This window comes from Mustelus asterias, chromosome 1 (assembly GCF_964213995.1).
Source record: "Mustelus asterias chromosome 1, sMusAst1.hap1.1, whole genome shotgun sequence".
Lineage (NCBI taxonomy): Eukaryota > Metazoa > Chordata > Chondrichthyes > Carcharhiniformes > Triakidae > Mustelus > Mustelus asterias.
This window is the reverse complement of record NC_135801.1, coordinates 133149223-133161244: the sequence shown is the minus strand read 5'-3', so window position 1 is coordinate 133161244 and position 12022 is coordinate 133149223. Positions and strand designations below refer to the sequence as shown.

Below are 12022 nucleotides of genomic sequence, written 5' to 3'. Positions count from 1 at the left end.
CTTCCAATCATCAGACACTCTGAATGACTACCTTTCATTTATATTCTTTGCTTTCTGTCTTGAAGTCAGCCACCAATGCATTCTTCCATTCGTCCCTTAATGCTGCATTCATTTGTTTATTAAATTCAGATAAATTACATCACCACTGTCTCTATTCTTCTTCAATTCACTGCCCAAAAAAAGTCTGACCTACAGAGTCACAACCCCCACCAAAGGTATGGCAGGGAGGCAGGTCCCAAATTCATGCCAGCCAGGATGTGAATTAAACCCCAAGATCTTGGCACCAACCTGATCCATACTGGCCGTCCAACCAACTGAAACAACCAATTCCCCCAAGGAGTCTGGGTTGCTGGAGCACAATGCAGTTGTACATGCTTGGAGACCCACATGGCTGCCCAGCAATTTCTCACCACCTGCCATTGGCATACACTGGAAGGATTTACAAATTGATACTCAACCTGTTGACCATGTTATGAACGCACCTTCCATAGAACCATAGAAAAGTTACAGTACAGAAGGAGGCCATTCAGCCCATCTTGTCCATGCCAGCCCAAGGACACCAGGTGCCCTTTCTAATCCTTCACCCGGCCCATAGCCCTGTAGCTTACAGCACTTAAGGTGTAGATCCAGGTACTTTTAAAAGAGTTTAGGGTCTCTGCCTCCATCACCAACTTGGACAGTGGATTTCAGACACCCACTACCCTTAGCGTAAAAAGGTTCTTCCTCATGTCCCCTTTATACCTACTGCCACTTATCTTGAATCTATGTCCCCTGGTTCTAGAATTCTCCATCAAGGGAAACAACCTTGGCCTTTCCACTCTCTTCCCCTCAAAATGTTGTACACCTCCATCAAGTCACCCCTCAACCTTCTTTGTTCCAAGGAAAATATCCCAATCTATCCAATCTCTCCTCATAGGTATATTTTTTGAGCCCCAGCAACATTCTTCTGTACCTCCTTTGCACTCTCTCCAGAGCAATTACGTCCTTCCTGTAACATGATGACCAGAACTGCACACAATACTCCAGTTGCGAACTCAATAGGGTCTTTTAAGAGACTCCTGGATGAGTACATGGAGCTTAATAGGATGGAGGGTTATAGGTAGGTCTAGAAGGTAGGGATGTGTTCGGCACAACTTGTGGGCCGAAGGGCCTGTTTGTGCTGTAGTTTTTCTATGTTTCTATCATTATACAATTCCAACATTATATTCTTACTTTTATATTCTATATCTCTGCCATGAAGGAGAGCATACCATGTCCCTTCTTTACAACCTTATCTACTTCAACTCCTGCCTTTAGGGACCTGTGTACTTGTACGTCAAGATCTTTCACTTCATCTACCCTTCTTAGCGTATTCCCATTTATTGTGTATTCCCTATAACTGTTAGACCTCCCTGAATGCATTACCTCACACTTCTCTGTGTTAAAATCCATCTGCCACTTTACTGCCTACTCCACCAACACATTTATATCATTTTGTAGATTATCGCTATCCTCTACAATTCCCACTACTCAGCCAATCCTTGTGTCATCTGCAAATTTTCCAATTGTGTCCCCACATTCCCATCCAAATCATTAATATATAAGGCAAATAGGATGGGCCCAATTCTCCCAAAAAAATTCTAAGTGCTGGATTGACAGGAAAAATGATGTAATTCAGGTTGTTTTTTACAGTGGGAGTTCAGACTCGAGATCCCATACGTGAATATCATTAAAAGCTCAGGGGGCGGGGCCTATTCGCGCCAGAGTCTGACAGTTCTGGAACTCTGTGCATACGCAGTGGCCCCGATATGTCAGCTTCCTGTTTGCTGACCAGCCCGATCGCTGGCCAGCCCGGGACCACACAGTGCTGCCCCTCCAGCCCCCCCATGGCCTGATCACGGCTCCCACGGCCAGCCCCAAACTCCACCCGTTCCAGAGCACCCCGATCTCCAGCCCCACCCCTAGCAGTGATGATCCCCTCACCCCCCACCCCAGCAGACCCCACCCATGGGAGGCAGACCCCCACCCGCTCCCCGGGGAGGCAGATACCCCCGGGAGGCAGACAGCCCCCAGCAGACCACCACCCCGCCAACCCGCCCTGGTCGCTGGCCTTCCTCCAGCCCCAGCCAAATCCCCATGCAGAGTGGCAGCGGGACCCCCCCATCCCCACCGATCGCCCCTAAGCCCCACCCACAATAGCCCCTGCCCCTTTGGCACTGCCCCATGCCTGGTGGGCAGTGCCAAGGTGTCCCCTGGGCATGGGCACTTTGCCCCTTGGGCACTGCCAGGGTGCCCATGACCAGGGGCACCATCCCCTTGCCACCCGACTCCTGGGAGGGCCCTGATTGCCCCCCCTTCACTCCAGAAAGGTCTCCCGCTAGTTCCCCAAATGTGAGGAGACACTCTAAACCCCACCGGAGTGAAATACTCCTGGTGGAATGGGAGATGCTATCGAGTCAGAGAATTCAGTCCCGGGCCCGATAATGACATTTAAATGATCACTTACCTAGGCATCCCGCTGGTTTCCAGTGTGGTCTCAACTGGGCCTGCTCTCTGGCGGTGGGAGACGCACATGCGGGAACGCATGCGTGAATCCCGCAAAATGACCAACATGCGCATCTCCAAACCCAACCTGCCAAAAAACTAATGTGTCGCAATGGGGGAATCAGGCCCGATGTGTCCCAACACTGAACCCTGTGGAATATCACTTGAAACAACTTTCCATTCGCAAGAGCAGCCATCAACCATTACCTTTCTTTCCTGTTACTTAGCCAACGTTTGATCCAGTTTGCCACATTATCCTGTATCCCATTGGCTTTTACTGTTTTGACCAATCTGCTACATGGGACCTTGTCAAACGCCCTGCTAAAATCAACAAAGAACAAAGAACAAAGAACAATACAGCACAGGAACAGGCCCTTTGGCCCTCCAAGCCCGAGCCGCTCCCCGGTCCAGGATTGAATCCTGAATCCAGGATCCCCGCCTATCTACATCCTAATATCCTATCCACCGAGCTGTCCCTCACAGCTACGATGCTTTGTTCATCACAACCTATTAACTCACCCCCACCCCCCCATTCCAGACCATGTGATCTCCAGGGAGAGGCGAAAACCCAGAGTGAAAACCCCAGGGCCAATATGGGGAAAGAAAAATCTGGGAAATTCCTCTCCGACCCCCTGAGGCGATCGAAACGAGTCCAGGAGATCACACTGGCCCTGATCAGAAAATGCTTCCCAACCCTATTCATTTCCACTTCTGCTTTACGAACACCATCTGAATTCCCTGCCCCCGAGACAGGTTCCCAACTATCCGCAGTCTCGCTCTGTACTGGCACCAGCAAGATGATCATAGAATGAAGCCTTGAAACGAGAAACAAAGAACAATTAGCCCGCGCCGCTCCCTGGTCCAAACTAGACCACTCTTTTGTATCCCTCCATTCCCACTCCGTTCATATAGCTGTCTAGATAAGTCTTAAACGTTCCCAGTGTGTCCGCCTCCACCACCTTGCCCGGCAACACATTCCAGGCCCCCACGACCCTCTGTGTAAAATATGTCCTTCTGATATCTGTGTTAAACCTCCCCCCCTTCACCTTGAACCTATGACCCCTCGTGAACGTCACCACCGACCCGGGGAAAAGCTTCCCACCGTTCACCCTATCTATGCCTTTCATAATTTTATACACCTCTATTAAGTCTCCCCTCATCCTCCGTCTTTCCAAGGAGAACAACCCCAGTTTCCCCAATCTCTCCTCATAACCAAGCCCCTCCATACCAGGCAACATCCTGGTAAACCTCCTCTGTACTCTCTCCAAAGCCTCCACGTTCTTCTGGTAGTGTGGCGACCAGAACTGGACGCAGTATTCCAAATGCGGCCGAACCAACGTTCTATACATCTGCAACATCAGACCCCAACTTTTATACTCTATGCCCCGTCCTATAAAGGCAAGCATGCCATATGCCTTCTTCACCACCTTCTCCACCTGTGACGTCACCTTCAAAGATCTGTGGACTTGCACACCCAGGTCCCTCTGCGTCTCTACACCCTTTATGGTTCTTCCATTTATCGTGTAGCTCCTCCCTACATTATTCCCACCAAAATGCATCACTTCGCATTTATCAGGATTGAACTCCATCTGCCATTTCCTTGCCCAAATTTCCAGCCTATCTATATCCTTCTGTAGCCTCTGACAATGTTCCTCACTATCTGCAAGTCCTGCCAGTTTTGTGTCGTCCGCAAACTTACTGATCACCCCAGTTACTCCTTCTTCCAGATCATTTATATAAATCACAAACAGCAGAGGTCCCAATACAGAGCCCTGCGGAACACCACTAGTCACAGGCCTCCAGCCGGAAAAAGACCCTTCCACTACCACCCTCTGTCTTCTATGACCAAGCCAGTTCTCCACCCATCTAGCCACCTCCCCCTTTATCCCATGAGATCCAACCTTTTTCACTAGCCTACCATGAGGGACTTTGTCAAACGCTTTACTAAAGTCCATATAGACAACATCCACGGCCCTTCCTTCGTCAACCATTTTGGTCACTTCTTCAAAAAACACCACCAGGTTAGTGAGGCATGACCTCCCTCTCACAAAACCATGCTGACTATCGTTAATGAGTTTATTCCTTTCTAAATGCGCATACATCCTATCTCTAAGAATCTTCTCCAACAACTTCCCCACCACGGACGTCAAGCTCACCAGCCTATAATTACCCGGGTTATCCTTCCTACCCTTCTTAAATAACGGGACCACATTAGCTATCCTCCAATCCTCTGGGACCTCATCTGCGTCCAGTGACGAGACAAAGATTTGCGTCAGAGGCCCAACGATTTCACCTCTCGTCTCCCTGAGCAGCCTTGGATAGATTCCATCAGGCCCTGGGGATTTGTCCATGTACACAACCTCCACTGCACTACCTTCATCAACCCTCTTGACACTTCCTCAAAGAACTCAGTCAAGCTTGTAAGGCATTGAGTCCTGAAGTGGGACTTGAACCCAGAGCTTCTGGTTCAGAGGTAGGGTCATTACCCACTGCACCACAAGACCACCTACTGTTTCTATAACTTCCTCAAAATATCCAATGATCATGATCAAACAAGATTTTTCCTTTTGCAATCCATGCTTAGACTGCATTATTTTTCATTTTGAGATGTTCTTCTATTCTCCTCTTTCGCAGGGATTCCATTATTTTTCCTAACAATGATATTAAACTGCCTGGTTTATGGGATGGATGTTATGCTCACCACTGGCAGGTTTAAAAGCAAAAGGTATTCATAAAATCCAGTCCTCGGCCTTACTTAAAGTTTTAAAGTTTAAAGTTTATTTATTAGTGTTACAAGTAGGCTGATGCTAACACTGCAATGTGAAAATCCCCTAGTCACCACATTTCGGTGGCCTGTTCAGGTACACTGAGGGAGAATTTAGCATGGCCAATGCATCTAACCAAAAGGTCTTCCGGACTGTGGGAAGAAGCCGAAGAGCCCGGAGGAGACCCACACAGGCACGGGGAGAATGGGCAAATGCCGCACAGTGACACAAGCCCGGAATCAAACCGAGGTCCCTGGTGCTGTGAGTCAACAGTGCTAATCAGTGTGCCACCATGCTGTCCCCTGCCACATGTCCTAACTTGTATAAAATTTTACAGGTGACAAGTACTACTGTATCACACAAGTGCAAGGCAATGGCTTTCTCTGACATCACTTGAAACAACTTTCCATTCACAAGAGCAGCCATCAACCATTACCTTTCCCTGTCCACCCATGGCCCTTAAGTGGCCAATTTACACTTCTGCTGATTTCTATTTCCATAACAGTTGATGGTAAGCTTGACAGGGAGGGGTTGTTCAATAGTAATGCAATTGAAAACCGAGACAAGATTATTAGGCTGTCTCTTGTCAGAGAAAGCCATTGCCTTGCACTTGTGTGATGCGATATTGTCACCTATCAGCTAGATCCTGAGTGTCATCCAGGACTTGCTGCGTGTGAGCATGCATTGCTTCATTATCTGAGGAATTGTGAACAAGGCTAAAAACTTTTAATTTGATTTATTATTATCACGTGTATTAGTAGACAGTGAAAATTGTTTCTTGCATTATACAGCTAAAGCATACCGTACATAGAGAATGAAAGGAGAGGATGCAGATGTAGTGTTACAGTCATAGCTAGGGTGTGGATGGAGAAAGATCAACTTTATATAAAACTGTGTAATCATCAATGAGCAACTATAATTTGGACCTTGTCCAGAGAGGAGAATCATTAATGGAAAAGTTGAAGACATTTGTGCTGATGATATTCTGAGGAACTCCTGCAATGAGGTTCTAGGTCAGAAATGATGGTCTCCAACAGTTACACCATCTTCCTTTATGCTAGGTATGACTCCAGCCAGTGGAGAATTGTCCTCAGGTTCTCATTAACCTCAGTATTACAGTGCTTTTGGTGGCTCACTTGGTCAGATGTCAAGGGCAGTTTGACTTAAGAACAGCTTCTTCCCTGCTGCTGTCAGACTTTTGAATGGACCTACCTCACATTAAGTTGATCTTTCTCTACACCCTAGCTATGACTGTAACACTACATTCTGCACTCTCTCGTTTCCTTCTCTAAGAACAGTATGCTTTGCCTGTATAGCGTGCGAGAAACAATACTTTTCACTGTATGTTAATACATGTGACAATAATAAATCAGATCAAATCAAATCAAAATCAAAGTTACTTTTATCTCACTTCTGAATTCAGCTCATGTCCACATTACAAGCAAGGCTGTTGTGAGGTCTGAAACCAAGTAGGCCTGGTGAAACCCAAACTGAGCATTGGTGAACAAGTTGTCCGTGAGTAAGTATTGCAAGATAGTCGATGACACTTTTTGCGATGATTAAAAAGTAGGCTGATGATATTTGAATGTCAGCGTACTGCAAAGTGTTTGATCTCACAAAAGTTGCCAATTGTTTTGCACATAAAAATGTAACCACATCCTTGCATCAATGCTATAAATTGAAACAAATTTTTTGCTTTTGTTTATCTAACAAAATGGACAGCTTAATTTGGGTGTCGTTTCTTGCTTTCAGAATTATTTTTTTGACATGGCAAGGGTGTAAGTTGAATATCTCTAATTAACAAACGAATCTATTATGCTAAAAGGGCTTCCCCTTCTTTTCATGTTCAGTTTTGATGAAACTCCACCGAAAATGAGAAATATTACCAGAACAGCGATCCCTGCAGTTTTTTATTTTTGTTCCGATTTTCAATTTTTGCAGTTTTTTCAGAACTTTCATAGCAAATTATTATCTTTTACCACAGGTGCCTGGGGCACAGAAATTATTGGGGGTCATGAAGTTAAACCCCACTCTCGGCCATACATGGCGTCTATCCAGATGAACAAGCAACATATTTGCGGAGGAGCTTTGATCAGACCGAGATGGGTGTTAACTGCAGCACACTGTGAAGCGTAAGTAAATATAACCCTCTTGCTGCATAACATAATTAAGCAGGAACATTGTAAATTCTAATTTTGGTTTAAATTTAATCATGTTGTCTAATGTAATAAGTTAAACGTTTCTGGAACGTTAGATGGTATGTCTGAGAACTCTATTGAAATTTATAATCCCCACTACAGTGGTTAAAAAGGACTTACCTTGTCCAAAAAGTCTTCCAGGTCTCCTTCCCATTCCTGTGATTGATGCAACCCCCAAAATCCAAATGCTGGTGAGCCCTAGTAACTTTTCCTTTGACACAATGGGTATGTCATCCTGCCCATCCTCCCTAATTGGCAGCAAGCCTGGATGCTGATGCCTTTGCTCTGGGCAAGAGCTGTGGCCAAGCCTGCCCATTAGGATAATGGATTGTCAACCAGAAAATGGCCCTACCAACCCGGCAACGACAAAATCTATAAGATTCCATTCAGGCTCGCTCCTACAATGACGTAGTGGTATGCTTCTGGCTTTGTACAATCCCAGAAACCGGGCCTCCTCACTAAGAATTTTGGGGGCGGCGGGGGCGGCGGGGGCAGCAGGGGGAGGGGGGGGGGAGAGCGATTCTCCCACCCCGCTGTGCTAATTTTCTAGCACAGAGTAGTGGGAGAATCTCACGTTCGGGCATGTGTGGGATTCACACATGCATTCCTGCCATGCGCGCATCCTCCAGCACCGGATTTCTGGCGCCGTCTGATTCGCACTGGAAACCAGCGGGAACACCAGTTAGGTCCTTTACATCTTATTTTAATGTTATATTAACATGATTAGCAGGCCTGGGACTGAATTCTCTGGCCCTGCTAGCAACTCCCACCCTGCCAGGAGTGTTTCACTCCAGTGGGGTTCAGACTAGCTCCCCACTTTCGGGAAAACTAGCGAGGTGACCCCACTTGAGTGAAAGGCGGGCAAGTGAGGATCCCAGGGGGTCGGGCAGTGGGGAGGTGGTGCCCCCTGGGCATGGGCACCCTGGCAGTGCCCCAAGGGGCAAAGTGTCCATGCCCAGGGGCACCTTGGCACTGCCCACCAGGCACAGGGCAGTGCCAAGGGGGTGGGGCATATTGGGGCAAGGCCTGGGGGCAGGGCCTGTTGGTGGCGGGGCCTTGGGGGCAATAGGTGGGGATGGGGGGTCCCACTGCCACTCTGCATTGGGATCCGATCGGGGCTGGAGGGAGGCCAGCGATCAGGGCGGGCTGGTGGTCAACTGGGGTGGGGTGGGGGTCTGCTGGGGGTGTGGTGTGGTGTCTGCCGGGGGGTGTCTGCCTGCAGGGTTCATCATCTCTGAGGGCGGCTCGAGATCGGGGCAGGCCCGGCCCAGATGGGGGTTTGGGGCTGGCCCGCAAATGGACAGGGGGCTGCGATTGGGCCGTGGGGAGGTTGAAGGAGGAGCAGCAGTGCCGGGGTCCTGGCCCAGGGATTGTTGTGGGGGCTGCGATCGGGCTGTGGGGGGCTGGAGGGGCAGCACTGTGGGGGTCCTGGGCTGGCCAGTGATCGAGCTGGCCAGCAAACAGGGAGACTGCCAGATCGGGATCACTGCGCATGTGCAGAGTTCCAGAACTGTCAAACTCCGGCGCGAATAGGCCCCACAACCCGGGCTTTTATTGAGATTCCACGACTGGAACTTCTGCAGTCTACAAAGTGCGGAGATTCAAGTGAGAAGTTGAACTGACAAAACAGTTGGGATCTAGAACAGTTTTCCCACCAATTCAGAGCTTTTGGGAGAATCACGGCCGTTATTTCTGTTACTATGGTGTGACATAAGCATGCACTTCTAAAAACTTACTGCAAACTTTTCCTATCGCCACTCGAATATTAAATAATAGTTTTTAACATTTCTATTAGTTTAGTGGCTTGTTAGTTACTTGAGGAGTGTTAAAGATTCTTATGTGATTCATTACGCGTTTCCCTTGTCACTAACAACACCATATTCTTGTAATTTCATGGATGAATCTTTCAATTAGGACAAATGTCAAATACCTTGTATTTCAGATGCTTTCTGCAATGGAATTGTTTTTTTTTGGAACTGTTCCAGATTTTGGAAAAATAGGGAGATTGAAGTGATACTTGGAGCTCATTCATTTTCTAAGAGAAAAGAAGAGAAACAGCAGGTGTTGAAAGTCTGGAAGTGTTTCCCTCACCCAAACTTCAACTGGAAAAGGAAAGAAGATGATATTATGCTGGTTCAGGTACTTTTGGCTGCATCACAGCAGTAATCGCGCAGGTTTAATGACTATACCAGAGGACCAAATTCCCAGTCTGCGTCACGGTTTAGGGGGGCGGGGGGCGGGTGGGGGGGAGAGTTTTAAATCTCCCCACCTGCCGGAAACTGGGTGGGATGCCAATCAATATGAAACACAACACTTACACATTACTTTCCCACCCTGTTGTGGCCAGCAGCAATATTATACTGCAAGCCACTGGGACATACCCCCAAGTTTAATATGCCAATCATCTGCTATTTTAACTTGAGGACTAAGCAGGTGGGAGGTCGTGACTTCCCACAAGGCCAAACTTGCTGGGAACAAGCTGCAGGGCAAGAAGAGGCCCAGTAATGTCAGTTAAATATTTTACAGGTTTCCTTGCAGGCCAAAGGAAGCAGCAATGCACTTCTGTGCCTCAGGTTAAACCCTGGGCCTTTCCTGATCCTTTCCCTGATTGGGATTGTCCTGGTGTGGTGTTAGCTAGGAGAACTTACCCAGGTAAGCTCAAGGGATCCCAAGGTGGGAGGGTAGGAAAGGCCTCAGGGAAGCCCAAAAGGGATAATCAGGGTCTCTGAGGAGAGGCCATGTGGGAGAGAGAACTGGTGGCCACTTGACCTTAGGGGTGGTGCCTGCCTTCACTAGGGGCTTCTGAGGGAGCCCCCCCCCCCCACTACTGCCACCCCCGGAAATATCCTGCCCAAGGTGTAACTCTTTTATTGTTCGGCCTTTTCCCACATGAGTTCAATCCTCCTGCTAGCCTAAAAATTGAGACTGGCTGGAAAATAACCCTTAAATGGCCAATAATTGATCACTTAAGGACCTTAAATGGGGCAAGGAGGCAAGGATGTCCAAATATGTGCGGGTTAGGTTGATTGGCCATGATAAATTGCTCCTTAGTGTCAAGGGGACTAGCAGGGTAAATGCGTGGGGTTAATGAGGTAGGGTACTGGTAGGATTATTGTCGATGCAGGCTCGATGGGCCAAATGGCCTCCTTCTGCATTGTAGGGATTCTATGATTCTAAGGATGGACTTCCCATCTGAGGCCTTGCCAACCCCAGTGTAAAATCACTGATCGGTATGGGCAGGAACCTGGAGGGAATCCCATCCTTTCAATGTTACACTCTAACCCTCTCACCAGAGGAGCTGCCAGTGGGAGAGCTTAAAATTCTGGTCAATGCCTCAAGCTACATTTGTTCCTTAGCTTCAACAAAAGTAGAAGCTTTTTTTGATGGTGACTGGGTCATATGTTTAAGGGAAACATCACAGTAAGGAAACTCGCTTCAACATTCAGAGGAAGTAATTGATGAATGGAATGACTCGAGAAGGGAAAATGTGCCTGATATTTAACAGGCATGGCCACGTTTATAACATACAGCTGGAATTAATGTATTCAAAATAATTTTCTCTAAAAATGCTTGCAGCGTTAAAAAAAAATTCACAATTTTCCAAGCAAAAATAGCAGCAGGTATGCTGAGCAGTAATTATCATTCAAATAACCTTTCTTTTAGAAAGCATTCCAGTCAATCACTGCTTGATAATGTAAACAAATTTTTTTTTTTGTACTTTTCCAATTCAATCAAATCAAATCCAATTCAGAGTCTCAACAAGTCGAGACATTTCCGATCCAGGCTGACAAGACAGGGCATGCAATCCTCTACCCTGTCTTGGGCCTGATCAAACAGGTTTATTTGGTAGCAAAAGCCACACAAGCTTTCGGAGCTCCTGATCTACATGAGCCAAGCTGATTGGAGTAGGCGGAGGTTTCCTCCTCCAAGGCTTGATCTCATTTGCATCTTAGCCAAAAGGCCGAGATGCCGCTTTTAAAAATTGCTTCATATGAAAATGAAGCTCAAATGCAACCCAATGACCTCAACCAAGTGCAGCATCCGCATAACTACACTTGATCTTAGCCAAAAGGCCGAGAAGACAATGTAAACAAATTTAAAAAATTTTTAAAAATACTTTTCCAATTCAATCAAATCACATCCAATTCAGAGTCTCAACAAGTTGAGACATTTCAGATCCAGGCTGACAAGACAGGGCGAGCAACCAAAATCACCCTGTCCTGGGCCTGATCTACATGAGCCAAGCTGATTGGAGGAGGGGGAGGTTCCTCCTCCAAGACTTGAGCTCATTTGCATCTTAGCCAAAAGGCCGAGATGCCGCTTTAAAAAATTGCTTCATATGAAACATATGAAGCTTCAGTGTAACCTAATGACCTCAACCAAGTGCGGCCGACAATGGGCTGCCGACCATACTACATTTGATCTTAGCCAAAAGGCCGAGAAGCGATACTGAACCTTAATTGAAAACAGTTAGAATAATTATGGTAAAAATGTGTTCAGTGGGAGGAACCAACATTTACCCAACATCTTTTAACT

The 12022-nt window shown here is 47.1% G+C and overlaps 1 protein-coding gene across 1 annotated transcript in view; it reads left to right on the top strand.

The window, feature by feature from the left end:
* The first annotated feature begins 6998 nt into the window (after positions 1 to 6998).
* The window catches only part of LOC144510895 (transmembrane protease serine 9-like), a 47579-nt gene continuing 42555 nt past the window's right edge, over positions 6999 to 12022 (top strand). The window contains exons 1-3 of the mRNA XM_078240985.1: positions 6999 to 7066; positions 7273 to 7420; positions 9472 to 9625. Of these exons, the coding sequence (XP_078097111.1) occupies positions 7003 to 7066; positions 7273 to 7420; positions 9472 to 9625 (366 nt within the window). The 5' untranslated portion in view covers positions 6999 to 7002. The remainder of the gene's footprint in view (positions 7067 to 7272; positions 7421 to 9471; positions 9626 to 12022) is intronic.